General features: G+C 39.9%; 1 protein-coding gene across 1 annotated transcript in view; it reads right to left on the bottom strand.

The window, feature by feature from the left end:
- The window catches only part of BRSK2 (BR serine/threonine kinase 2), a 477,335-nt gene that overhangs the window by 100,562 nt on the left and 351,492 nt on the right, over positions 1-25,281 (bottom strand). The window contains exons 3-4 of the mRNA XM_044426097.1: positions 19,717-19,802; positions 5,970-6,110 (exon numbers count right to left, since the gene is read on the bottom strand). Coding sequence (XP_044282032.1) covers positions 5,970-6,110; positions 19,717-19,802 — 227 coding nt within the window. The remainder of the gene's footprint in view (positions 1-5,969; positions 6,111-19,716; positions 19,803-25,281) is intronic.

Here is a 25,281-nt window from a genome sequence, read left to right as displayed (position 1 = left end):
GCCCGCCTCGTGGTGTGTGCCCGCCCCTACCTTGCCTCCCCTCGTGCCCTGCACCGCCTCAGCGCACGCACCCACACACACTGCCCCTGCCCACGCACACCGCCAGCACCACCTTTCCAGCCCGCGCCCAGCACCGGCACCTTTCAACTGGCCCCCTGGTGGAAAAGTTTGGGGACCCCTGCCCTACATTCTAGATTTTTAATAGGATGAAAAATATATTCTTGTTTTAGTAACTCTTTGACCCAATGGTTATTTGGATATTGTACTTTGAAATAGTTATCATGTAGTTTTTGTTGCATCGTAGGGACGTTGCATCGTAGGTGTGTATGTTTCAAAAAATAATTTACACCTTGCATTGACCCAGAGAAAGAATGGATAATTCGTTTTATTCAGTGATCATATTAACAATTTAACATTGGCAAGTGGTATATGACAAAGGAACACAGACTATGGGCGCTCTCACTGTGTGTGAGACAGAGAGAGAGAAGAAGGAGGAGAGAACTGATGGAGAAAGACAATGGTTTTTAAGACTAATGGAACAGGATTGAGAAATCCATCCATTCCCATGATGCACACACATTTCTTTTTACATACTGTGGGGTCTACCTAAATAGAAGTTGGGAACAAACCCTAACACATTCTGTTTACCGTATTTAAACGTCAGGGAGCTCTCTTGAAAATATTCTTCAGCCCCTGTCTCATGTACCATATTGCCTTGTGTACAAAATAACCAATGATATTTCCTCCTTATGCAGAAAACCCAATTAAGCAACGGGAACTCCATACCTGGCTGCCATGCTTCAGACAGATGGAGTGTTGAACATCTGATTTACTTAACCTGAGTTTGAAGCAAATTAAAAATCCAGTACATTGCAAGGTTGACCCTGCTTCCTTTCAGATCTTTCTGGAAAAAGAAGTAATTTTTAAATGCAAGCTAAAATCAGAGATATCTGATCCATAGACCCTGTGAGCAAAGGCTATCACATTCTTAGAGACAGAATACCATCTCAGGCCATCAGTAAATACAAAGCTGTAAAACAAAAACATCGCAGGGCTCTAAAAGGGATTTCTTAGACGTTTCTGTGTTTGCCCTCTCCTGGAAACAGTAGAGGAGAAAGCTAGCATGGGGTGGATCAAGCACAAGAATATCAATCTATTCTATCTGTTGGTAACAAGCATCCATGTTGTGTCATTAGCCAAAGGAAAAGCCTTCATTTTCAGCATGGTCATGACTGGATAACCTGGCTGATTAGATGATTTGTCATCTTGCTGCCCCCAACAGGACAAGGTCAGGCTTCATCATTTAAAAATGCACATTATAATGCTTTCCCACACTAGGAAACTAATCCTGTCCCTGTTTCCACATTTCTTTCCAATTTTTGATTATGAAATCTCATAAGCACTACCATCCTGGGAATTGCAAGAGGATAGAATCATGTTAATAGTTAATTTCTTAACAAATAGCACTGTATCTTATCAATCCTGTAGCATTCTGTCTCACAGCTCCCATAAGTTGTGACAGATTTTCTTGATAACTCATTCAGTCTAATTAATCTTATATGTTGATGCCGAGGAGTGGGTAGAAAAATTCCATTCAGGGTGGTTAAGCTGGGAATGAGAACCCTAGGTTCAAATCCATGGTCAGCCATGTACTCACTGAATGGCTTGGGAAATCAGCCTTAGTTCCCATCTCACCTCACCAGGCCATTGTGAAGATGGATGAGTGACTGAATGGCTTTACAGCACACTGCATTATTGGCAGTCCTTTACTATGCGTAAACGGTGTTGCTGACTCCCCACTGCTCCCAAGGTTTAAAAGAACCCTCAGCACTCTAAAAGGTCATTTTACAACGAATACTTCTTACTGTCTTTCATGAGGTCCTTCATTCTGTCCTGCATTATAAACCTGACAGTTGGACTACTAAGCATGTGTAGTGGTAGCATATGCTCAAAACATTCCTCTAGCTTGGCATTTGTAATCAACACAAGCTGGGCATCTGTGAAGACCACTTCTACGAGCTTTCTCCCAAACATGGCTCTGGCTGGGACTCCTGAACCTGCGCAAGTACCAGCATTTATTTTTAGAACCTAGGCATCCACTTGGATGCCCGTAGGGTTTCTGATTGACTCAACAGCCTGCATTGCATAGAGACAGAGGAAAGAAGTGGTCAGGTGATGGCAATTGCTAGATGTGACAAGTGACTAGGCTGCAGGCAGCTGGAGGATGAAGAAAAGACGCTGCTGCCTGGAGTCACTCCTGATACATACTGGCATTGCTGGGTAATCCAGATCCAGGTGAGTGAGGAGAGATGTGAGTTCGTGTCTATTACTCCAGCATTCAGCAAGGTACCCTACTGCTGTATATTCAACCAGTGACTGCAGCTCAGCTGCAAAAAGGCCTCTACTGTGTTTAAACAAATCCCTCAGCCCAGTGCGTGATGGAGATACAGAAGGAACCCTCCACAAGCGATCTCTGCACCATTCACATCCTTCTGCAAAGGGTTTGAGTAGCATGCACGTGTGTATGATAGAAAGAATGATGCGTTTGTGAATGTTGTGTGAATTGTTTGTAATTGTGCGTGGGAACAGGATGTAAATGGTCCTGTGTTTGAATATGTGTATAGGAGTTACGTGGTAAGACGTGACTTCACCCATTTGTAGCAGTGGCTCCATACACTCCTACCAGCTCAACAGCCACTGCACCAGGGGCACCAGGCAGCTTTGCAGTGTGTATCAAGAGTTCCACAGAAACAGTTATATGAAGAATGGTAAATTAGAACAAGATCATGTTAAGTAATAATTGGAACATGTATTTCTTTTCAAAGGAGGTAGATGGGTGGATTGCCATGAGACTGGACTTGAGCATCCAAGGTCAGATGCCACCACATTTTCAACGAAACAGTACTACTCCATAAAAACATGAGCATCCTCCAGTACCAAAAAGCCAATTATAGGGAGGCAGCCAAGCAAAACAAAACAAACAAATAAAATAAAACCACAGTCTATTAAAATAAGGCATTTTTGATCATGTAAGCAATAAGCTGCAGGCCTTTTGTTAACTGTGAAACTGTAAGTGTCTGCCAGACTGATGAAGTATCATTCCAAAGGACTTATGAGTTTGGTCATACAGTTTAATAAAGGAAAAAACTCTCAGCCTGATCCAATGGCTACCAAACTAAGTGGGACTCTCTTCATTAAAATTAATGAGTTTCAGATTGGGCCCTCAAGCAGATATTGATTTCTGTCAGCTCTCCCTTGTGCTCTGTTATAAACTCAGCTGTGCTACTTGCCTATTTTTTTCTAGACTTGGCATTCCAGTTCACCCCATGTCCTGTCACAAGTCCTTTCAAAGGGCTTTTCTACACTTGTAGCTTAGTACAACTCAAAACCCATGTCTTGGTTCACAGCACATGCACTGCCTCTAGAGTGTAAGGAAAGTGCTCCTTGCTATTTCATTGGAACCAGTTGTTGACTGCAACAATCAACTGGATGACCCAAAGCAGAAAAGGCCTGTTCCCCACTCACTGTCTCTCTGCATGATTTGCCTGCCTGAAACAGTTGTCTTTTTATTCTTCCCCCACTCCCATACCTCCTGGAAAAACATATGAATATACAAACTGTGTCCTGCAGATTTATACAAATGGTCAAACAGCTCTGCAGCAAAATGCAAATCTGGTGGAAAATCATTTTACCTGGCTAGATGCAGCAGACCAACTCATTAGAGGAAGATAAGCAGATAGCGCCGGGTCAGATCAGTTTAGCTCAGTAAGGAAAACTATCATGCCAGCTGAGTCAGGGTACATAACTTCTGTCACCACACATATTTGTATGATTGGAAAATAGGGTAAAAGTCTGTCCTTGTGCAGAGATAAAGAGATTACCTGTTTTCTCCCCTAGTGTAGATACTAAAGCAAACTAGCAGCTTAAGCAGCTATTCTATGAACCTTAATTTGGGCATGAATCTGTGTGGATCTATCAACCTTGCTTTCCTTCAGTTTTTCATTTTCCCAATTGTAAGTTCATTTCACCTCAATTCCTACACCATCAATTCTAAGTATCCACTTGAAAATTTGTAAGCATTTAATACATATTTCCCCTTATATACACATTTTTGTATGTACTTTGTCTAGTGTGCACACTAGCAAAAGTGATGCTTGCCCAATTTAAGGTGCACAGCTATGTTGGCTGGGACATGCTGGGAATTGTTGACCTTTTTTCTGTCTAAACAGGGATAGGATAGGATTCCCCCCCTTAATGTGACTTTGTGTATATTAATACACACATTTTTGTGCATAATTTTTGAGTTGCAAGCTGCATTGAAAAATTCTTGAAAGTATGGATTTTAGTACACAAATGCATTCTAACTTATGTATAACTAAAAGTGTAAATTGGGTGAATTGCTTTTGCTTTGAAATAAACATGCATTGGATGGTTCTGCAAATCAAGTATGACTCAACACTGAGTTGTAGACATGTTATATTTTATCTACATGTTCCCTTCATTCTCTATCAAAAATTGCAATCCATGTATATAGGATGTCTGTTCATAAAATAATAGAGTACACTTTTTTGTTATAGGGATAATAGGCTTCAGTCTATCAAGCAAAAATAGTCTCTGTACTCATTGTATCTTATTAAAATATATTAATACAATAGTTATGCAATACACACTTCATCTCCCTATAGGCTTAGCCGATCAGATTGAAGACAATTTAATGTCAACTATATGGAGAAAAACCTTACACTGAATATGTAAATCAAAATTTCCTGCCAATCAAAGTCTAGGAAACATTATTACTTAGAAATAAGTGTACTGTTATGGGTCAAGAGCTGTACCAGACCTTGCATTCCAGTTGGTAGCAAAAACGCAATTTCAGTGTAATTTAAAAATTACTCAAACTTGTTAAGTCAGTAAGTAGAAACTGGTTCAATTTAAAACATAGCCTGCAAGTTACAGGTTAAACTATACTCAACAGTTAAATCATCCAAGTGAGTATCAATAACAGACTGATAAAGCAAATTACTCTCTACTGGAAAGGAAATTAAAGGCAACAGTGATTCAAATGCCCAGAAGGGGTCTAAGCAAGCCTGCCAAATACCAGAAGGTTTCCTATAACCCAAGGATGCCATAAAATGAGTTTGTTGAATTGGTAATTGTCCCAGGTTTCTTCAGGGAGAAGGCTCAATATGACACATATTATTCTTATTTATTGGCAAGTGCCCCCAAGACCATTATAAATTAAGGCACTAGTCCCACTGGATTTTGATTTTCCTAGTTAAAGTGCTCACTATAAATGAATGTGACAGTAGGTGCTCCCTGTCTTCAAAGCTCACCATGAGAAAAAGGGCTTTCTTGTACAACAATAATCACACATGAGCCACTCGACATACTACATACTGCAGAACGAAGCCAAACAAAGATAGCCTTCAGCAGGAATATGTGTGTGGCTAAGCTACACAGTGAGCTGCATACATGTAATGCATCAGATTCCAAACCCTTACCTTCAACTAGCTAATGGCCTGTAAAATGCCCAGGAGCTTTCAAGAATCTAGAGACTGATCTGCTATATAACCTTCTGTCATGAGCATCCCTTATACCATCCCCTCTACTGAATTCAGGTGTTTGCGTGCTGACAAGATTTGAGGCAAATGTATTCACTGAGTAACAAGAAGGAGGTAGCAGCATACGTTAGTGATGAGTACCAAAGTACAAAATACTTAAAAAAAAATCTAATGGGGGCAACCTATCCTCCTAAGCCCGATGAAGAATGAACATGCTCAGGGGCATCCGGGAGCCATAGAAAGTTCAGTCTTCCCCAACTGAAATGGGGAAAGAAAAATGGGAAATGGGGAGGAGTGGGGGATAGAGTGACTTCTTCTAACCTCCTATTAGGCAATGAAGATTATATACTGCTATCTTTTGCTACAGATCCAACTTCTAGGCCATGTGGTTTATATTGCTGTACTTACCAGATTGAATGACTGTGACAGAAATCTAAAGCGGAGATGATCTGTCGGAAAAATTTCCTGGCTTCTTTTGGCGTTAATCTTCCTTTCTTTACAAGATAGTCAAACAGCTCTCCACCAGACACATGTTCTAGCACCAAATATCTAAACAAAAAGAAGGAACAGGTATTTGTATTGTGATGAAGTGGATGTTTGAAAATATACACTTGTTTGTGGACAGGTATTTCTATTCATTGCAATATAAGACCATGTAAAAACTAGTGCCCTTGTGCATTTTCAGCTGGGCTGTTAGCAAGTTAATTCCTGTAGTTATTAGATTTCCTGAAATATGGGATGACTTCATGGCTTTCACTGCCTTTATTGATTGATTTCCAATGCCTGGGGAAAAATGCAACTTTAAGAAGTATATGAACAGCAATCTAAATATGATCTTCTAAAATAACATAGGTGCTATGAATATTGATGCATTTTTATACTCCACATGCAATGGCATCACATTACTACATGGCATTCTCTGCTGAAATCATATTTGCAGGAAAAAGTAGTGCACAGGACTAAAAACAATGAGCACTTTGGTGGACAGGGAATGATTTTCACACCTCCAAAATAATAGTGTAACAAAATATTTGCAGTTGGTTTGCTTTGCTTTCAGCTATTCCAAAAAGGTGTTGATTATATTGTTATTTTGGACATGTTGGTATAGTGTGTCCACTTTCACTAGATATACTGGAAAGACAGACAGACAGACAGACTTCAATATGATAGGAAGAGGAAATTTTTATTTTTATTTTTTGTTGAAATGTGTATTTATAAGCTTCATTTAATTGATTTAACCACAGAATGGTTGGATATAAATGAAAATGCATTTTAAAATGTTATAAAGAAATACATATAAATTGATTATTCTAGGCAAGATTTATATGGAAGATAGATCTCAATGAAGAATGGACTTAAAAAGCCAAGAGATGTATCTTATGTAAACATTAATTATTTTATTATTATTACGCTTCCAAATACACTGGGATTCTAAATACAGTTCCAAAGTAAATATACATCAAGAGAACAAATATAAAAATATCTGCCATACAACATTATAATAAAATCATAGACTGAAAGTACTAAAGAACCCAAAAGAAATAACTACAAAGTCTAATAAGTTATTCCTAGAAGCAACAGTCTACCTTAGTCCACCAGCCAGAAATCCTAGCCCAAGCTGCCCTGAGCAGGTGTTGACCAGGAGGGGGGGCTGCCTCCAAGATGGACTGTGGCTGCGGCATGTGCTCGCCCGCTCCCCTTCTCTCTGTCCCAACACCAGTTGCCACCACCAATTGGAGAGGGGGCGAGGCTGTGATGGGCTGTGGTGGAGGAGAGGTGAGGGTCCAAGTCCAGAAGCACACAGGCACACACATGTAAATATCCTTTTTTCTTTCATTAAAAAATTATGAGAGTCTGTCTGCTATAGTAGTTAAACAAATGCTGGGCTGGGACTTGGTTCTAGTCCCCATTCACGCCTGGTGCTAACTGGGAGACTTTGGGTCAGTCACAGACTCTTAGCCAAACCTACCTCACAAGGTTGTTATTGTGAGGATGAGATTGAGAGGAAGAAGAGAATTATGTAAGCCATCTTTAGTTTGTTGAAATGAAAAAAGGTGGAATCTAAATATAATAAACAAATAAACCACATGATCTTTAGATTAAACCTTATTCTCTATAACCTCCACAGGATGAAATGGGACTGAACATGTTAGACTTTAGCATGAGAGGTGTGGCATTTCCTTAATGTTCATGTCATGCAAGTCTGCAGGAAAAGGTTTTGTGAAATTCAGGGGATGGTGACATCAGGCAATCTAACGATAGGTCCAAAATTAGCTTTCTGTTTAGGGACATTAGACTGCTGATGTTCTACATAGACTGAACACACAGGACAAAGCTGTATGCATTCTAAAGCATGGTACAAATTTAGGTACAAAACTGGTGACTTCGTAAAGATGTGCAAGCATTCGCCTTTACCCATGTTGCAAACGTACATCTTCAGAAAATTACAGTTGTCAGCCACAACAGGGACAGCATACAAATGCAGTTTTGACTAAGTTTCTCTTTAAACAAATGCTTCAACACATGCTAAAATATGTTGGGTAAAAAGTAAAGCAAATGTGGGGGGCAGAGATAATTCACAAGGCGAATTATTTTTGTTTACAAGCTAAAAATATCAGAGACAGTAATGGAAACAAATGGAGGAAGACTTTTTTAAAAGATGGCTGCCTGTGTCTCCTCAAGCGATCCAACGAGAGCAGAGAGACCACATTCTGTACTAACAGCTCTGCTAACATGAAGAGAGTGGCAGACTTGTTTGCTAAGCAATCTTCAAGGTGCAAGAGCTGATACGCAAAGGATATTATCTGAGTAATGCAACATCCCAAGTACTCAAGGCCTAAATTACTAGTGCACTAGAGACACTAACAATAGCTGTTCCTCAGCATTCAATAAATTACCTTTAAGATTGTCTTTACCAGATGGCTTTCATTAAACAGCCTTACTTTAGTATCCAAGTCCTGCCTTGTGCTCATATATTAGAAACACATATGTCAAACTCACTCTAACCCTGAAATGGTAATACAACATATTTTCCAAACACTTTCAGTAGAACTATTAGCTACAACTATTCCCTTGATCCTTGAAGCCTTTTCTGAGGTCACATATATACGTGTATTTTAATTATCCATGTTGCAGATGGGTTGCCAATGCTGGGAGGTTCCTGCCAGAATGCAGACTCAATTTCTTTGCACTTTACAGATTAGTCAATACTCATGCTAACCTTACACACATATCTTTGCTAGTCCATTTCTCTCTGCGACGTAGATATGGATATATTCAAGGGTGAGGCGGGGGGGGGGAATCTATGCAAATAGTAGAAGCCTTCCCAAGGAGTCACAGCTGCTATAGGAGTTGAAAGCTTCCGTGTGCAGTCAACGGTGGCTGCCTGACGGGATAGGAAACTCAACGTCATCCCTCCCCTCCCCAGCAACCAGGCACACACAAAAATACAGGTCCAGTGCCTAGGTATGTTTGTTCAGAAACAAGTCCCACAGTGTTCGATGCAGATGATTAGGATGGAACTGGAGCCATACACATTCCCAGTCAGTAATTACATAGTTGGAGGTTCATTGATGAAAGTGCAGGAACAGGAATTATGATATGCTGTGGTCTCACAGTGCTCAGCCATGCCACCTTTGAGGGGCAGGGGATCTGCCTGCACCTGGCTGAGAAATGGGGGAGCACTATCAATTAAACTTTTGTTTCAGGCATGACATCACAATTCAACTGATGTGTGATCAAGACAAATTGACCAGCTGTGCCCACTTTGCATCCACATACACAACATGAATAACTTGAGGAAGGGGCTGGGGACATTTGCTGGTACAGCTTGTCATGTAATATGGCATTAACTGTGGTTAACCAGACTATTACAGGGTTCTAGGGTGCCTTGTTAGCCATCCCAACAAGCCACTATTTCCTGGATGACATAGCATAGCAAGATGTGCCAGGAATTGTAATTATCAAATCCCTTGGAATGCAACCAGCATGTGTGATGAGGGAAATAAGCCACTGCAGCTTATTTCCCTTTCCATGATCCTATATATATGGCTAGATTTCTGATTTTCCAATCTGTGTTTGTTTATATTGTTTGAAAGATGTAAAATACAGTTGTTTAAATTTGGTGTGCTTTGACAGGAGTACATTTTAATATATAAATAAAGGTCATATTCACTGTATTTTCTGATTTAAAAATGGCCATTTATTGGAATGCAGTGGACAGGCATCAAGAAGAAGGAAAAGTCTAAGAATGAAGTCTTGCTGCAATCCATAATAAAAGGCTGCAAATGTAGACTCATAATGGTTTAAACACTAATGGTGGTGGTGGCAGCAAGTGAAAGACTATAGGAATATTTCTGAAGTTACATTTCTCTGTGTGGTGTGTGAAGAGGAGCAGGGTCAGGAGTGTATGTTTGTGATTAAACTTGATTTTCAGGTACAAAACTCTGCACCATAAATGGCTTCATAACATAGACTTAAAATCCGGAAATATTTCCTAAAAGAAAGAGTATGCCTCCAAAGGGTGGAGGAAATGTTTTTCATTCCATGCAACAAAAATGTCAATAACTGGGGCAGAACTACAGCAACCACAGAATAAGTCAGAGTCAGTCCCCATCATCCGTATTGCTGTGCTACATCACAGTTTAGCACACAGTTAAGAAGTAGACAAACTTCTCCATGTTAACCACTTCGTAAGTTGACCATCTGTATTCCCCTTTTGTTGAGGCATTCTTGCATATCCCAACCAATGCACCATACTTAGACATGTGGCACACCTGAATTATTGCAAAAAATGACATATATTTGTGTCAATTCTTGTCCCTTCTGTCACTCATTGGAAGAAACGAAAGGTGACAAATGGTGAAGTTGGATTTGATATGCTTGCAATCACAGGTGGAAATGTCTTAGCTTGGCTTGAAACTATGGAGGAGGGGCTCAAAACAACTCTCACCTTCCCCTAAAATTGCAGCAGGCTAAACCTGAAGATGTACACTAATCTTAGGCACCTGGTAATGTTCTCAACAACACATGTATTAGCTCTTCACCAATGGCAGTAGCGGCTGCAAGAAAGCAAGTGATGGTCGCAAGAAACCTGGTGGTAGCCATCAACTGCCAGGTAAGTTCGGTGACAAAAAAAAGGTAAGAGAAGGAAGTGGTCAGGGAGTCCTGGGACTGAAGAGGAGTGTGGATTAAGTGGGAGAGGGAACAAAGAAAGACAGGTAGAAGATAGGGAGAGCAGGAGGTAGCAAACAGAAAGACAAAGGACTTTCTTATCCATTTGGCACAGCTCTCTTTTCCCCTGCAATTCCTTATGGATTTCCTGTACTTGTTTCTGGTTTTTATTTGGGGAGGCCTCTCAGTGATAGGCAAACCCCAATTAAATTTAGGCACAAAACCAACAACAAAGCATTTTGGCCCCCACTGAAGGCAAACCACAGCCACCCCATCCTTCTCCTTTTCTGAGTAATAACACCCCTCCCCCCCTCCTTTGGAGCATCTTCTTTTGTATACAAGTGGGAAAGATCATGCCATTGTAATTTTTTTTACCTGTGTAGCCTATTGGAAAGTGATCAGTGTATAAAAGTGCCACCTGAGGACTGCTCAGGCGCACCATCTGGAAGGATTTGTTGGTAGCTGGTTATTCTTCAGAATAAATCCTTTAAAAGAAAACCTTTCCCTGTTGTGCATTTTGGGTATGCACACACCAGGACATGGACCATTTGGTCAACAGTTGTTTAGTTATTAAAATATGGTTTTAAATTGTAATACAATTTTATGATGTTTTATTGTTTTAATTTATATTGTATTTACTACTGTTTTTCATTGCCCAGAATGCTTTAGCTGCTGGACAGTGTACAAATAAATAAATAAACCACACTCCTGTATATTTACTTAGATAAAAGTTAATCAAAGAGGCAAGGAACCTTGAGTTTTCTTTTTATTCCCTAGCTCAGTGATTTCTCACTTTGTTTTGATCTATCCTGTTTCCAGCCTCTGAGCCATCAAGCTCTTTGTTCCTTTTATTTCAAACCCTATAACTGCCTTGGAATTCAGGCAATCATTCTTTCTTTCTGCTTGGGCATCCCTCGCATTGGTGTGTGTTATCTATGAGAATAACCCAAGGTTCAATTGGATTTGAGATTATTCCTCATAACTTTTGCTAGAATGATACCCTGCTCTAGTTGGGTGCCTATCCTGTTTTCATGACCAGAATCCCCTGTTCCTTTTGCCCCGTTAGAGCCATTTACTTTGTGCATCAAGAGAGAAAACTTTACCCCACATAGAGTGCCCTGTTGAGTCCACGGCTGGATTTCACACATAACACACAGCACAGCCAGCCAGTAATGGTAACCTTTCCGGCTCTGTTTCTTCTCCTTTTCTTCTAAATCTAAATTTCCACTCCCATGGCTTTCCTCAATTGCACAGCCTTCCAGTTTTCTGCTCTGCCCCTTCCATAGTGTCACCTTTCCATGCTTATTTGGAAAATGCTAATTTTCCCAGTCTTTATCTTACTCTATCCTATAGTTAAGCCTATTAGAACTAGTATACATGTGCGAGGGGGTGGGTATACTAAGCAAGCTACTTTTCTCTTCTGCAGCAAATGGAGCTGTGGGTATTTTGAGAATAAATCTCTCTCTCAATAAAAAAATAAAGGCTATACTGCTGGAGTTTGACAAGTGCTGATGCTAATTCCCTGAAGTTAGAAATAGTTATTCTCTACTTAAAACAGCATAGTGTACAGATGTGCAGTGTGTGCACCACAGTTCTAATTTAAAAAACCTCTCAATCCATATATAAATGGTTCTCACACATATTTACATACAACGTATGTGCCTATATGAAGAGGGATACTCATCAACAGCTGTATGCAGACGGAAGGGCGGACAGTCCAGCTATGCAGTCCAGCAGGTGCTGTCCATGGTGGCATTGCTTTGCTCAGGCACAGATGCAAAGGCTGGGCATGGAGGACAATGGAGGACACACGTGCCATCAAGCCTGCCCTGTGCTCCAAAGATAGCCTGCTGCTTTGTTTGATGTTATCCTACTGGCAACAGCGCTAAAGTAAGAGCCAAGTACCTGCCCAGTCTGCTTCTCAAAGCAGAATTGCCTGGGCAGGGGAGCCTTCCTTCAGCTCAGACAGCAAAACGCTTCGGGAAAGCCCTGCTTCCTCCTGGCTGCTTTCTATCCCCAAAAGTGTTGTTTCTTGCAAAGAGCAGTTTCCAGGAAAAACAGCAGTCAGGTAGAGGATGATTTTCAGCAGAAACCCAGTGTAGGGCCCTAGTCATGATCATGAGTGTATTCCAGATTAGTTTCCTCTCCTGTTGTGCCTGCAAATTGGAAGTGGCCAGGTTAAGCTCACTCTTTTAGATAGTACAGGGACTCACAGTAATAATTTGTAGTGCTTTGTGTCATTTTGAGATGGATTTCAAGAGGTTTTTTTTTTTTTTTTTGCTTCAATTATTTAAACATGTGACTGACAGCAAGTGCAGTTTGATCCACCGTGAACAGTGCCTTGTTAGGAACGCAGAAAGCTGCCTCGTACTGAGTCAGATCATGGGTCGATCTAGCCCAAACCTGTTGATGCAGCCTGGCGGCAGCAGCTTTCCAAGATTTCAGGCAGGAGTTTTCTCAGCCCTGTCCAGAACCCTCCGGCTGAGGAGCACATGCTCTCCAGCTAAGCTACAGCTCCTCCCCATCCATGCTGAAGACATGGACAGGCTATTTGCCCTGCTTGCAAGGATGAGGGGATTAGCTTCATAGGCCAGGAAGTTGGCTTAACAGTTGGGAGAGCTGTAAGTCTAGAAGTACATTGAGTAAGCCAACAGTGTGCACACTCAAAAAACTATAAAAACCAGAGACATTGACACTCACACAATTTCTCCAGCTATATGCTTTCCTAGTATCTTCTGTAATTAGGGAATGACAAAACAAAAAACCAAAAACAACCCTCAGCAGTCAACAGTATTAAAATGAAAAAGTCTTGAGTGAAACTGGTGACCCCAGCCAGAGACAAAAACATTCCCATATGAACTACTTTTCCTTCTTCAGAATCCTTGATATTTTAGGTGTGAAGCACTTCATTCTATCAATTCCACCAACATTTAGGAAACTCACTATATTCTACAGCTATAACTGAACATAGCCATTGAAATTATTAGTTCAGAATGGGAGGGGATCAAAGAAAGATGCAGGAAAATAAAAGCTTTTTTACAGAAAGCAAGCAAGCAAGCAAGCAAGCATCTCAATACTTTTCTACTTGCTGTGGAGTTAAAAAGTGCCCAGTCCAGAATGACATGTTACAATTCTTTGATTACATTTTTTGCTGTGCCATTTTCTATTGATTAAATAATCTCTATTAGATATTAAGCTCCTTGTTATTGGTGCAGCATATAAATTATTCAAGAGCTATATAAATTCTTATGGCAGGCATGAATTTTTAAACCCTAATTTGGGACTGAGCCAAGACCTCTTCATTTGAAAATTGGTTCTCCCCCCCGCCCCACTTTTTCGGGCAGAAAATGAATACATGTGTGCTGGTGATTTTTTTCCCCTTAGATCAGGATCATTTTAACCACCCATTGCTTATTTGTAGGGAATATTTTTTAAAGGTTGCTAGTCATATTTAGGATGGGGTTAAGGAGGGGTGTTCAGATTTTCATTTATTGGAAATAAAAAGCTTTTGAATGCGACTTTGCTTGTCATTTTTGCTTGCATAGTCATTCATGTCTGAACACTACCAAAGATTCATACAGTGACATGCAGTGCTCAGCAGAATCCAACAGAGAGATCTCTTGTGCAGAATGGATAAGCTTAAACTTCCCAGACATTCTTCTTCAGCCAGTGCCTTTTCCACAGGAGCAAATTTCCTTGCTCCATTGGCAATTATTTGGAACCTCTAGCAAGACAAAATCAATTGTGACTTTACATACATTTCTTGCTAGTCAATTTATTGGAGGTTGGAGGTTATCATCCACACTGTGCTTTATCATGGACTTTTCTTTTACCTTCCAGGCAGACCCCTCCATAACCTTATGCAATATGATGGCCCCCTGAATGGGTTGTCCTACCTGGTCACTGTGAGCAGAAGCTGCAGTGTCACATTCCACTGCAAACCTCCTCAAGGAACAAAATAAGTGTATGTAAAACTGCAGTAACTGCTTGTCAGATGACCACAAGCTGGGAACCTACTCAGAAGGGGGAAAGCCCATTATCACACAGGAGGTTTTGTTGTCTGCTTCAGCCCAGTGCTTGACCCCGTAGAAATGTACATGACTCAGTAGTCACAGTTGTATCCAGGACGCATGTATAAGGGTGATCAGATGAGACATTCCTAAAATAGTGCTGACATGGAGTTCTTTCAAACAATGTGGCTCCTGAACAGAGATGGCACTGCTGCAGCTTATATCCCCATCACACAAAGGTGGATTTCGCCCCCCCCCCCCCGAAGAAACCACACTGCATACTTTTAGTGTGAAAGTGGGCTTTTGTTTGCCCCCTTATACTTAAGTTCATAGTTGGACAATTAGAAATATTTCCTTACTTATAAAGATGTTTCTACAGCTTATTCATAAAGCCTTGGTTTTCATTTGTATGGCACCCCACAAAAATGAAATGGTGCTTTGACACAGCTTTGCCAGTGAGGCTGGAACATTGTTCAGCTGCCACTTAGTCTGATGGAGTAAGTCTGCATGTGGGAAGAACACTGGAAACCATGCGACATACAGCTGATTAGACATGCAATAGAATCACATGGCACCACTTTATATGGCCCGTAGTGGTCTGATTGTGTTTGAATATTCCCTGCATTTAAAAACAGCCTACAGATAGAAAACTAGTATGACGTAGAGAGGACTAGACCAAACCATTCTTCTTGGCATGTTAGTTTTCACTGTGAAGGCAGTGCTTCTGTTTTTGATCCTGGGTGGGGAAATATTTATCTTGTGACATTCACCCAGTCAGAACTACTATATTCCAGCCCTGATGGAGTGCACAAATAACCTCCTGGTCAACTTAAGGTGCAATCCTATGCATGTTTTGGCAAAAAGGCCTTACAGTTCCTAGCCTACCCCAGCCAGCATAACTGTAGGGCATTGATCTGTCTGAACACAGACAGAAATGCACCCTAACCTCCTCCTAAGTATTGGAAGGAAGGAAGGAGGAGGAGGAAAGGACAGATAGAAAACTCAAATTGTAGGGGAATATGACTGTCACATTAACTTAGCTAGGCTTCTAAATTTTTAATTCCCTCCATCACCGAATGCATTTTCAGCCTTAAACAAACTGTGGCGAAAGGATTTGATTCATGACTGCATTAAGAATCTACTCAACCAAAGCCCCTTGTCACAAATTAAATAATAAACTGAAAGTCAAACATGATTTGTGAAATTAACATTTATCGAAGAAATATTCCCCAGTGCAGTACTGTGATTAGTCTTTGGCATCTGAAATATCAACCATAATTCATAACATGCCTAAGAAACCATGCCACCAGCAAGACACGAAGTTTGATGGAAAGGTGATGCAGTAACTTGAGACTAATTTGTAATGGATTGCGGGAGGTTGTGCTTATCTTATGCTTCCTAATAACATCAGAGTTACTCCTCCCACACCTGCACTTTTCATTCTGCAAGGCATGCTCCCACAGTGTTGATTAACTGAACCCCATTTATTAATTAGTCCTCTATATTGCCTATCTCAACAGCTTATTTTAATAATGAAGAATGACATTTAGATCTATATAATTTTGTTTATATTATCATCATTAATAATAGCAGCTAACTTTTACACTTGTGACAACTATACCCCACTTTAAGGATCCCATGATATACCCCTCTAAGATACATTTTATGAATGTTATCTTGCAGCTAGATCCATTGAGGTTTGAATATAATTAAATTTATACAGCCATTGGATAGTGTTGCTAGGAATAAAATCTAGACTAAGGTCTAATATCCTGAAAATGGACAGGTTGACCAAACTTTACATTTTAAAAAACTCTGATGCTGTATGCATTTCTTCTCTTTTTCTAATTTCTAGCCGCAGCTTCTCCTGAGATTAAGCAACACCCTAATGACACACAAGAAACAGGTTAGACATAATCAGAGAAAGTCTCTACTTCCTAAAAATGTAATTAATGAGTAACAAATATCATGCTTATTGATAAATTCCAGAAGGCTACCAGTGTTACAGCCTCATTGTATGGAGGAGTAAGTCTGCATAGGATCAAGCTGTTGTATGGAAGCAGCACCAAAACTCCTCTGGCATCTTAATAATAAATGCATCCACTTTTCTACAGCAGACTTCACTTTGTCAAAAGCATCTTGCATCACAGTCAGTGTGGCCTATTAGCCACAGTGCTGTGGAACTCAATGATTCAAATTTACAGTGTTGTTGTGACTTTGAAGCTAAGGGTACTTTCAGACTAGACAATTATTGTGCAATCATCCTGAGAATACAGGAAAGTTCATGGGTGTCCAGGTGATGTCACTTTCCATTTGTAAATCCTCTGTGTTTTCTCATTCCTTCTTTCATCTTTTTACTTCACACACAGTATTACAGAATACCTGCACCTTATATTTTGAGTGGCAGTGATAGGAACCACCCTCAGGTTGCAGCTCTGTATCCATGAACCTGTCAATCTCATACTACTTTAAAGGATTTATTACTGGTCACAAATGTATAAGATTGTACTATGAAATAGTGGTATTATAACCACCTGGTAGGTCAGACAAGATACAAATGTGAGAAATAATATTTTGGATAACAAGGGCCTGTGCTTTCAGCTTATGCAAACATTCATATTTTCCAGCTTTTCAATATTTATAAACCAACCGAAGACCATTCGTGTAACCCTATCTCTAACTGTAATACATATAAAATTTGCAAGTATATAAAATGAAAAATTAAATAAGATTGAAAATGGTCATGCCAGTTTAAGAAGTAACAAAGTACTAAAGGAAACTTAAAGAAATAATGTTGCTTCAGTGAAGTTCAAGGCCAAAATTAGTCAGCTGGGGGAGACACAATTATATACTTGTAATTCCTGGTTCTGCCATCAGCTGCTTTTTATTTTTATTTTTACTTTACTCTGTGGCCAGCCATCTCTCTTATAGGCTTTAATTTCTCATCACCAGAGCTGATAGCTCCCCACAGGAGGAGGAATAATGAGGAGGAATGATTTCTCAATTGTCAATTACTATATACCGAAAGAACAGTTAGTCCATTCCTATCAGCTTCACTTACGGACTATGCATCAATGAATAGGTATGTCCAGATTTCTCTGTGTGTGTTTGTGCCCAAGCGTGCACAAAAAGCCATCAGGAGAGGAAAACTGAGAACAGCTGAGGATTTTCCATTATCCCTAGTTCACTACTGAATAAAATTTTTCACACCAAAAGAAATTACAACTGCTTCTACTAAAATAACCTTTGAACTGTTGGAACAATCTTATTGGATAAGAATTCATTGCTCCAGGAGTATGGTCCATGTGGGGATTATTAGTTCCATTCAACACTCTTTCCTTGGTTCAGCACTTATACCCTACAGAGATGTGACATTAAAAGGGTTACCTCAAGCAAGGTTTAATTTAAAATAGACACACTCCTTTGCTTGCAATACAGTTAGAAACTTAAAAAATAGCATTTTACATTATATATATATAGGCATATAGAGTACTGTATACATGGAGTGCTGTGTCCATTTCTGGGCACCACAGTTTAAGAAAGATGCAGATAGGCTGGAAAGTGTTCAGAGGGCTACATGAATGATCCAGGGAATGGAAACAAAGCCCTGTGAGGATTGATGGAAAGAACTGGGCATGCTTAGCCTTGAGAAGAGAAGACTCGGGGAGACTGAATAGCACTCTAGAAGTACTTGAAAAGCTGTCACAAAGAGGAACAATAGGATCTCTTCTCTATCATCCCAGAGTGCAAGACACAGAATCACAGGCTCAAGTTGCAGGAAGCCAGATTCAGGCTAGATAACAGAAAAAAAATTCTGACTTTTAGAGTAGTATGACAGTAGAACCAATTACCCTGGAAGGTTGTGGGCTCTTTTATACTAGAGGCATTCAAGATGCAATTGGACAGCCATGTTAAAGGGATGGTTTAACTCAGTGTCCTGCACTCAGCAGGGGATTGATCCTGATGCCCTCTGGCCCCTCCCAACCCTACCATTTTATGATTTGATGATTTACACACACACACACACACACCCCTTTTCTATTTTAAAATAATCACCCCTCACCACAAAATGTAATTCCATTAAGTTTACTATGACTTTTATGTTTGGTAACAATTTTAACTTTTTGATTTCTAAGAAGGAACTCTTTCCATGATTCAGATTAGCCAACTCAAAGTTGCAATATTCAGGAGTATTCATTTTCCCCAAAAGTCAGCAGGTGGAGAACATCAATTCTTTCTTTTGGAAGAACTAACACTACACTTGAATATTTTAAACGACTTTGTTTTTTTAAATTATTTTTTAACATGAACACCGTAATCTAATCCAGATTCTGGAGGACTAACTAGTTCAATTGATTGGTTATTTAGACCTCTACTTGGGTGACCTATACTTGCATCCCACTGAAGGTATGTGCTCATTGAAAAAGCAATGGGCCTTGAAAAAAACCACACTGAGAATGTTGAAGGCAAACTATTGCTTTAATCTTTAAAATATGGGCCATGTGCAGTTTTCTGTTTACTTCTGTGCTACTTAATTTCAGCAGTGGTAGAGTAGTATGAGATTGCAAAAAAGGATGCAGGGTACATATTGCCCACCCCGATCTCAACCACGGGCCTGGACTCAAGTGTTCCCCCACCCATCCCCTTGCTCTACAATGCTTTTTAAAGAATTGCTTGAATATGCTTTAAAATAAGCTAGAGAAATAACAACAGTACCAAAGCACAAATTCCAGTGCTGCACCTCTACCTAATTTCAGTGCCTAATTCCAGTGCCACACCTCATCCTATCCCATTAGGATGAAAGAATATTGTTAAAGACCTGGATAGAAAAGAAAATAATCAAGACAAAAATATGTATTTTAGCACTAGAGACATAGAAAGTATTTGTTGAGTCTCCATTTTAAGGATGTTCAACACACTTTCCCCACAACATTTCCAGCCCACCCTACCCCATGGAATTGAATAATACCTACAAATATTTTTTATTTTCATAAACATCATGCAGCTTTAAAACGTGGGGGTGTTCTATCAATTTCAGGATGGCTATTTCCCGCTCCACCTGGAAAAGAAAAGACAAAAACAAGAAATGATTAGATTCTTTATCTTAGACTACATTAAAATGCACTGTACATCATTCTTCACCTGTTACACGCAACTGCAGCTCCAGCAAATTTTCCTGACTTCACTCTATTTTAGTGCACATGTAGAAAAGAAAGCAGATCCAATATTCAGAAGTGGCAGAACTTAGCAATAATACCAATGATATGAGTTTATTTGGCATGTACTAATATTTCTATTAATTTCTGGTTAGACACGCACAGCTTTACACACACACAATTTCTAGAGGGATAGTTGTATAGTCTGTTGTAGGAAAAGCAGTTTAGTGGCACTTAATAACTAATGGACTTATCTTGGCCTAAGCTTTGATGGGTTAGAGACAAAGGAGGAGGCATGAAGGTGAATGAAGTGTTCTCTTTACTTGGCAGACAGATGCACATATAGGTATTCTACTATGCCAGTGGCAGCACTGATCATATGTACAAAGTGTACATATGATGTATCATATGTATCGCTTCTTGGCCTTTTGGCTAAGATCAAGTGTGAGCAGTCAATTATCTTTAATAAAATTCAGCAGTCACAATGTCATTCAGAAATCCAAATGCCTGACACACAGATCTTATTCCTTGGGCTGGTTCAGGTAACATTCCGTGCAATAACTGCAATGCAAGCATAGTCCCCTTCTGGTGCAAATCGTACTACATTGCACAAAGTTTTGCAATGGCACAGACTGCATTTCCCATGACGGTCCCACAGGTCCCAGGTTGTGCATCCATTCACAGCTTCATAGTCTGAGGGCAGCTATTCAGTGGAGTTCGATCTGAGGCTCCATTCAGCTGGCCGATCTGATCATATATTCTTGAATATCAGCTTGATATTCTTGCTTGTTGATTAATTATGGTTTGTACAAACTTCAGTCTGACATAACCTGCCAAAATATGAAACTGTTGCATGAACAAAAGGTTGAAATTCCCTCTCCTTTCACATGCAGAAATAGAAGGGGGGAATGTGCAAGTCCAAGGCTCCCTGCAGCCTGTGTGTATGATTGTAACATAAAGGTAAGGGTAGGCAGGTTGCTTCTAAATCAGTTAAGAGTTAAAACTTCAAAGACCATGCCAGTGTTAAAGTTTCTAGAGCCAGCTCAGCAGGAATTCAAGGCCCAAGGTCTAAGCAGTGATTTACTCCCTTTGTGATGTACTCTTTCGGTTATCAGAGCCTGGACTCAAATACACCAGAGATGGCGGGACTAAAATTGCTTACTATCGGCAGCTGGAGCAAAAGGGTGGTGTGAAAGGATTGGGAGATGGGCCATCTCCCCTTGGACCAGCCGGTTTGCTGTGGGGAGTGGGGTGGGATAAAGTTCTTTGTTCCTCTCCGGGGGTTCCAACCTGCTACCTGCTGTCAGTGCTAAAGACTTCTATGGCTCCCTGCATGCAACAAGAATGTAGGAGGAAGATTTTGTATGTATAGCATAGAGAAGGGTTAGCTTTCTTGTTTTCTGAATCCAGGTGATACAACAAGACCCAAGGACTGGAGGATGTATGGTTGGCTTTGATCTGTAAAGTATTGCTGTACAGTTCACCCATCCCTTCCCCATTTTTATGCTGTTTTACTCTTTTTAAATCCAAGTGTTTTCTCTCTCCTCTATCCCTATGTTTTATCCTTTCAATAAACTTGTTTTATTCCCCATACTTGGGTAGTCATGTGCTAAATCCAGTACCTGGCCAGGTCAGAAGGGCCAGGAAACTTCTGGGCAGTAATTAACCCAGTTGACCGAGGAGAGTGGGGAATCTCTGTTGTCTTTACCATAGCAATGACAATAATCCATATTTTTGCAGCCATATTCTACAACTGCAGAGCCATCACAAATCAAGAATGTTTTAACACTTGGCAAGCACACCAGCTCCTAGAATTTCTGGACTTAAGTAATGTACACTGTGTGATGAGCAAAATTGTTCAAGAATGCATAGAGGTTTGTTTATGGAAAGCTGCATTTCTGAAGTCTTATGGATGAGGAATACCTCCAGCTGAGCTCATCTAATCTTAAACAGACTCCATTTATTTAATCCCACTGATATGCAAATCCTGAGTAAAAACTGAACAATATGATGCTAGAACCCTTTTGACAATCTTCTTGTATTTTGGATCAATGAAAAAGTACCCATGAATTGCTCTGACATGCTCCTCTGCTGAATCAGGAGTCCTAATTAATTCTGCATTTGTGGAATCAGCAAGTATCTTGTTCATTCTGTTTTGTAACTAGAACAGCTGTGGATGAATTCACAGGCCACATGGGAAGGTACACTTATGTAATAATGAACTACTAATGCTGTGATCACATGGCCTGATGAATTGAGAAGGGAACCCATAGGATTGAGCACTGAGCTTTCAGAGGCAGCAAAATAATGTAGCACCAGGAAAACAAAAGTCTGAAAGTGGTTTAAGAAGTGCTACTAGTGCTATTCCAGCTGCTTCATCCTGATCTATTTTGTTACAGATGGTTATGAAAGGGCAACTAGCTAGGAACTGGAAAGAGTTAGGCAGACTCACAGAACTCTGTTACACGCTCTCCTAATGGGCCAAACTAAAAACAGAAATGTTGATGCAACTCTGCACATTCAGTTCCTCATAGTAAGGGCCCTGAAAGGAAATTTACACTGGCCAAAAGCAGGTATCTCAATTCCACTTGGTAAGGTCAGCGTATTACCTTGTAATAATATAAAACACTTCTTGCACTGTGCTGCAGCTAAGATACAGTTTTGGAACTGGCCTAGCCAGGTCTTATAAAACCTATTTGTTTATTGATCACCCTATTGGCCAAGTCCCAAGGCATGTTGGCCACATGTCTTTATTCCATTAATAAATGCCACAGTGCTATGAAAAAGATTTTTATAAGTCTCAAGTCCTAAAATAAGAACTAATATGACCATTTCCAAGGGTAGCCAGTAAATCCACGGGGGTGAAAGTACAGTCCATTCCTCCAACTCCAGTGTTTAATCCAAATGATCACATTGCAGCATTTAAATCACTGTAAGATCCCCCTAGGGAAGTGAGGTTTATACTTTAATGACAAAAGATCAATTGCTAATAATTTCTAGACATCTGTTTTATATCATCAGCAAATAATAACATTAAGATTTAGTGCTTAATTGTTTTATTCATAGATGCAATGGCAATTCTACTAGTAGCAAGTATATGCTTTCTTAATATGCATGTACCTACCTCCTTTAAGACTTCAGATCTCATACGTCCACCATTCTAATCAAACACTTGACCAGACAAGGCTGGATTTAAACATTAAAAAAGAATGTTTTTTTAAAATCATATATATGAACTAGCTCTGTTTGATTTTCTTGGAAACAATTCTTTCATCTGTCGCTAAGCTAGTTCCTCAAGAAAAGCAAAAGGCTCTGCCTAGTTGCAATGCAATTTACCAAAATGATAGTGACAGACTGCTATCAAGCTGCTATACCTCCCTAATATCCTATGGCAGCTCCACTTATTTGCATTCTTTCCACTACTATCGGGCTGTTTTCCAAATTGCTGAATTGGGGTCTGAACCAAATCTTGTAATTGATGAAGACCCCTACATTGGACCCACTTTTCATGGTCAGATCAGGCCAAAGAAGAAAAGATTGTGTGTTACTTGCTTATTGCTTAATTTCTACTTCATATTTTAGCCCCAGTTTAGCCAAGGAATGTACTTTGTTCTTGTGAATAGATATATTCTATATATTGCTAGAAGCTCCCTTGACAGTAATTCATGTGTTTGGGTCAAGCACTTCATAGCCACAATGTCATTTGAATAGGCAGGCAGAGCAGTTCAAAAAGGCCTGAGGAAGGCTACTAACCTGATAGAGAACTTATTTACTTATTTGTCACATTTGTACTTTGTCCTTCATAATGATCATGAGATCATCTAATTTTATCCTCTTTGAATGAGGTTAAACTAAGAGACAATTACTTGCTCAAGGCCACATAGAGAACTTCATGACCCTTGGGAGATGAGAACTTGGATTTCTCACATCCAAATCCAGCATGATGCTAGTTTTAATGGAAGAGTCACTGGGCAACATCAACAAGGGAAGCAGAGCGAGAGATAAAGAGAGAGGTGAGGAGGAGAAGTTTTAAGGAAGAAGGACAAGTATCTGAGCTGATTCACATACGGCCCTGGTGTATACACAGTGAGATCAAGGAGATGAGTTTGGGGTATCTATACCCTTCCTTATTATGTGAAAGACTTTTAATTAGATTGCCAAATCATTCATTATTTTAAATGTGTAGCTATATTTGTTTTTCTATTTTTATTCTAGAGTGAATGCCCCCTGCCATCTAGATCAGGAGCCCCGCATGTGGGTTGGGGGACTTTTACGATCATGATCAGGGCTCTGTACTTCATGTGGAGTAAAACTGAAAGGAGCCGCTAGGCACACCTTTAATGTAACATGTGTTTCATCTCCAAGAGCTTGTGTATGAACATGTTTATGCAAGTAGGCCCCATTCACATCATCAACCATTTTTATATGGTAGATAACTCACATGCATCACTGTACGTACATCTGGCACAAAGAGGCTGCTTGTGAATAAAACTATCACAGCACATAAAATTAGAATCACAGTATTAATTGAATGAACAACTTGAGAATATCACCTTTTCCCTGAATATTCAGATACTGGAAGCTACAACTGGGTCACTGTAATATCTACCCATCGAGCACATGCATTACAATTAAGACTTGCTGTTTGGAAGATGGCAATGGAAATGCTGCAAATATGGCACCCGCAGGATAATGCTGGCAAGATCCATGTAGCTGAGTGACTGAAGTCTTCCTATAACTGTGCACCACTTAATGACTGTTTGTTTGTTTGTTTGTTTGTTTGATTTTTTATTTACAATACATTAAACTGAGGCAATTATTTATGCATTATTGAATTGAAAAGTGCCTGTGTAATGAAGTGCTGATCACCAAGCTACACGTTCTTCCTCATACTGATCCCTTCATTTTATTTATCCCTTCCCTTCCCTTCCCTCCCCTTCCCTCCCCTTTTCCTTTCTTGTCTAGTGTGTGCACCTGCATGTGTGTTGTGTGTGTGCATGTGTGCTGTTCTTTGAGAATATGCTTTTCCTTTTCCAGCACTGGAACTTATAACATTCCAAACTTTACAAAGCAATCAGGCCATCCCTTCAGCTTAAGTTTAGTTGCCATCATCCCATACATTGTGTAGAAAATTTCTTAAAAGTAGCAATGTATAAGAATTCCATGGGGATGTATCAAAACCTGACAGATTTTGCCAGTTCCAATTCCAGTCCAGTCCAGATTTTGTTCCATTCTCCCTACCCTACCAGCTAGCATTACTTCAGTTTTTACTAAATAAAACAGTACATGGGTTGACTTTTCTTTAATGGTGGCAATTTCTGCATATTGGTTTGTGTGGGGTGGTGTAGAAGTTGTGCAGAAATTTGCACACATTTTAATCTG

This window comes from Varanus komodoensis, unplaced genomic scaffold (assembly GCF_004798865.1).
Source record: "Varanus komodoensis strain SLA01 unplaced genomic scaffold, ASM479886v1 scaffold16, whole genome shotgun sequence".
In the NCBI taxonomy this organism is placed as follows: Eukaryota; Metazoa; Chordata; class Lepidosauria; order Squamata; family Varanidae; genus Varanus; species Varanus komodoensis.
Note: the sequence above shows the minus strand (reverse complement) of the source record. Positions and strands in the feature narration are given on the sequence as shown.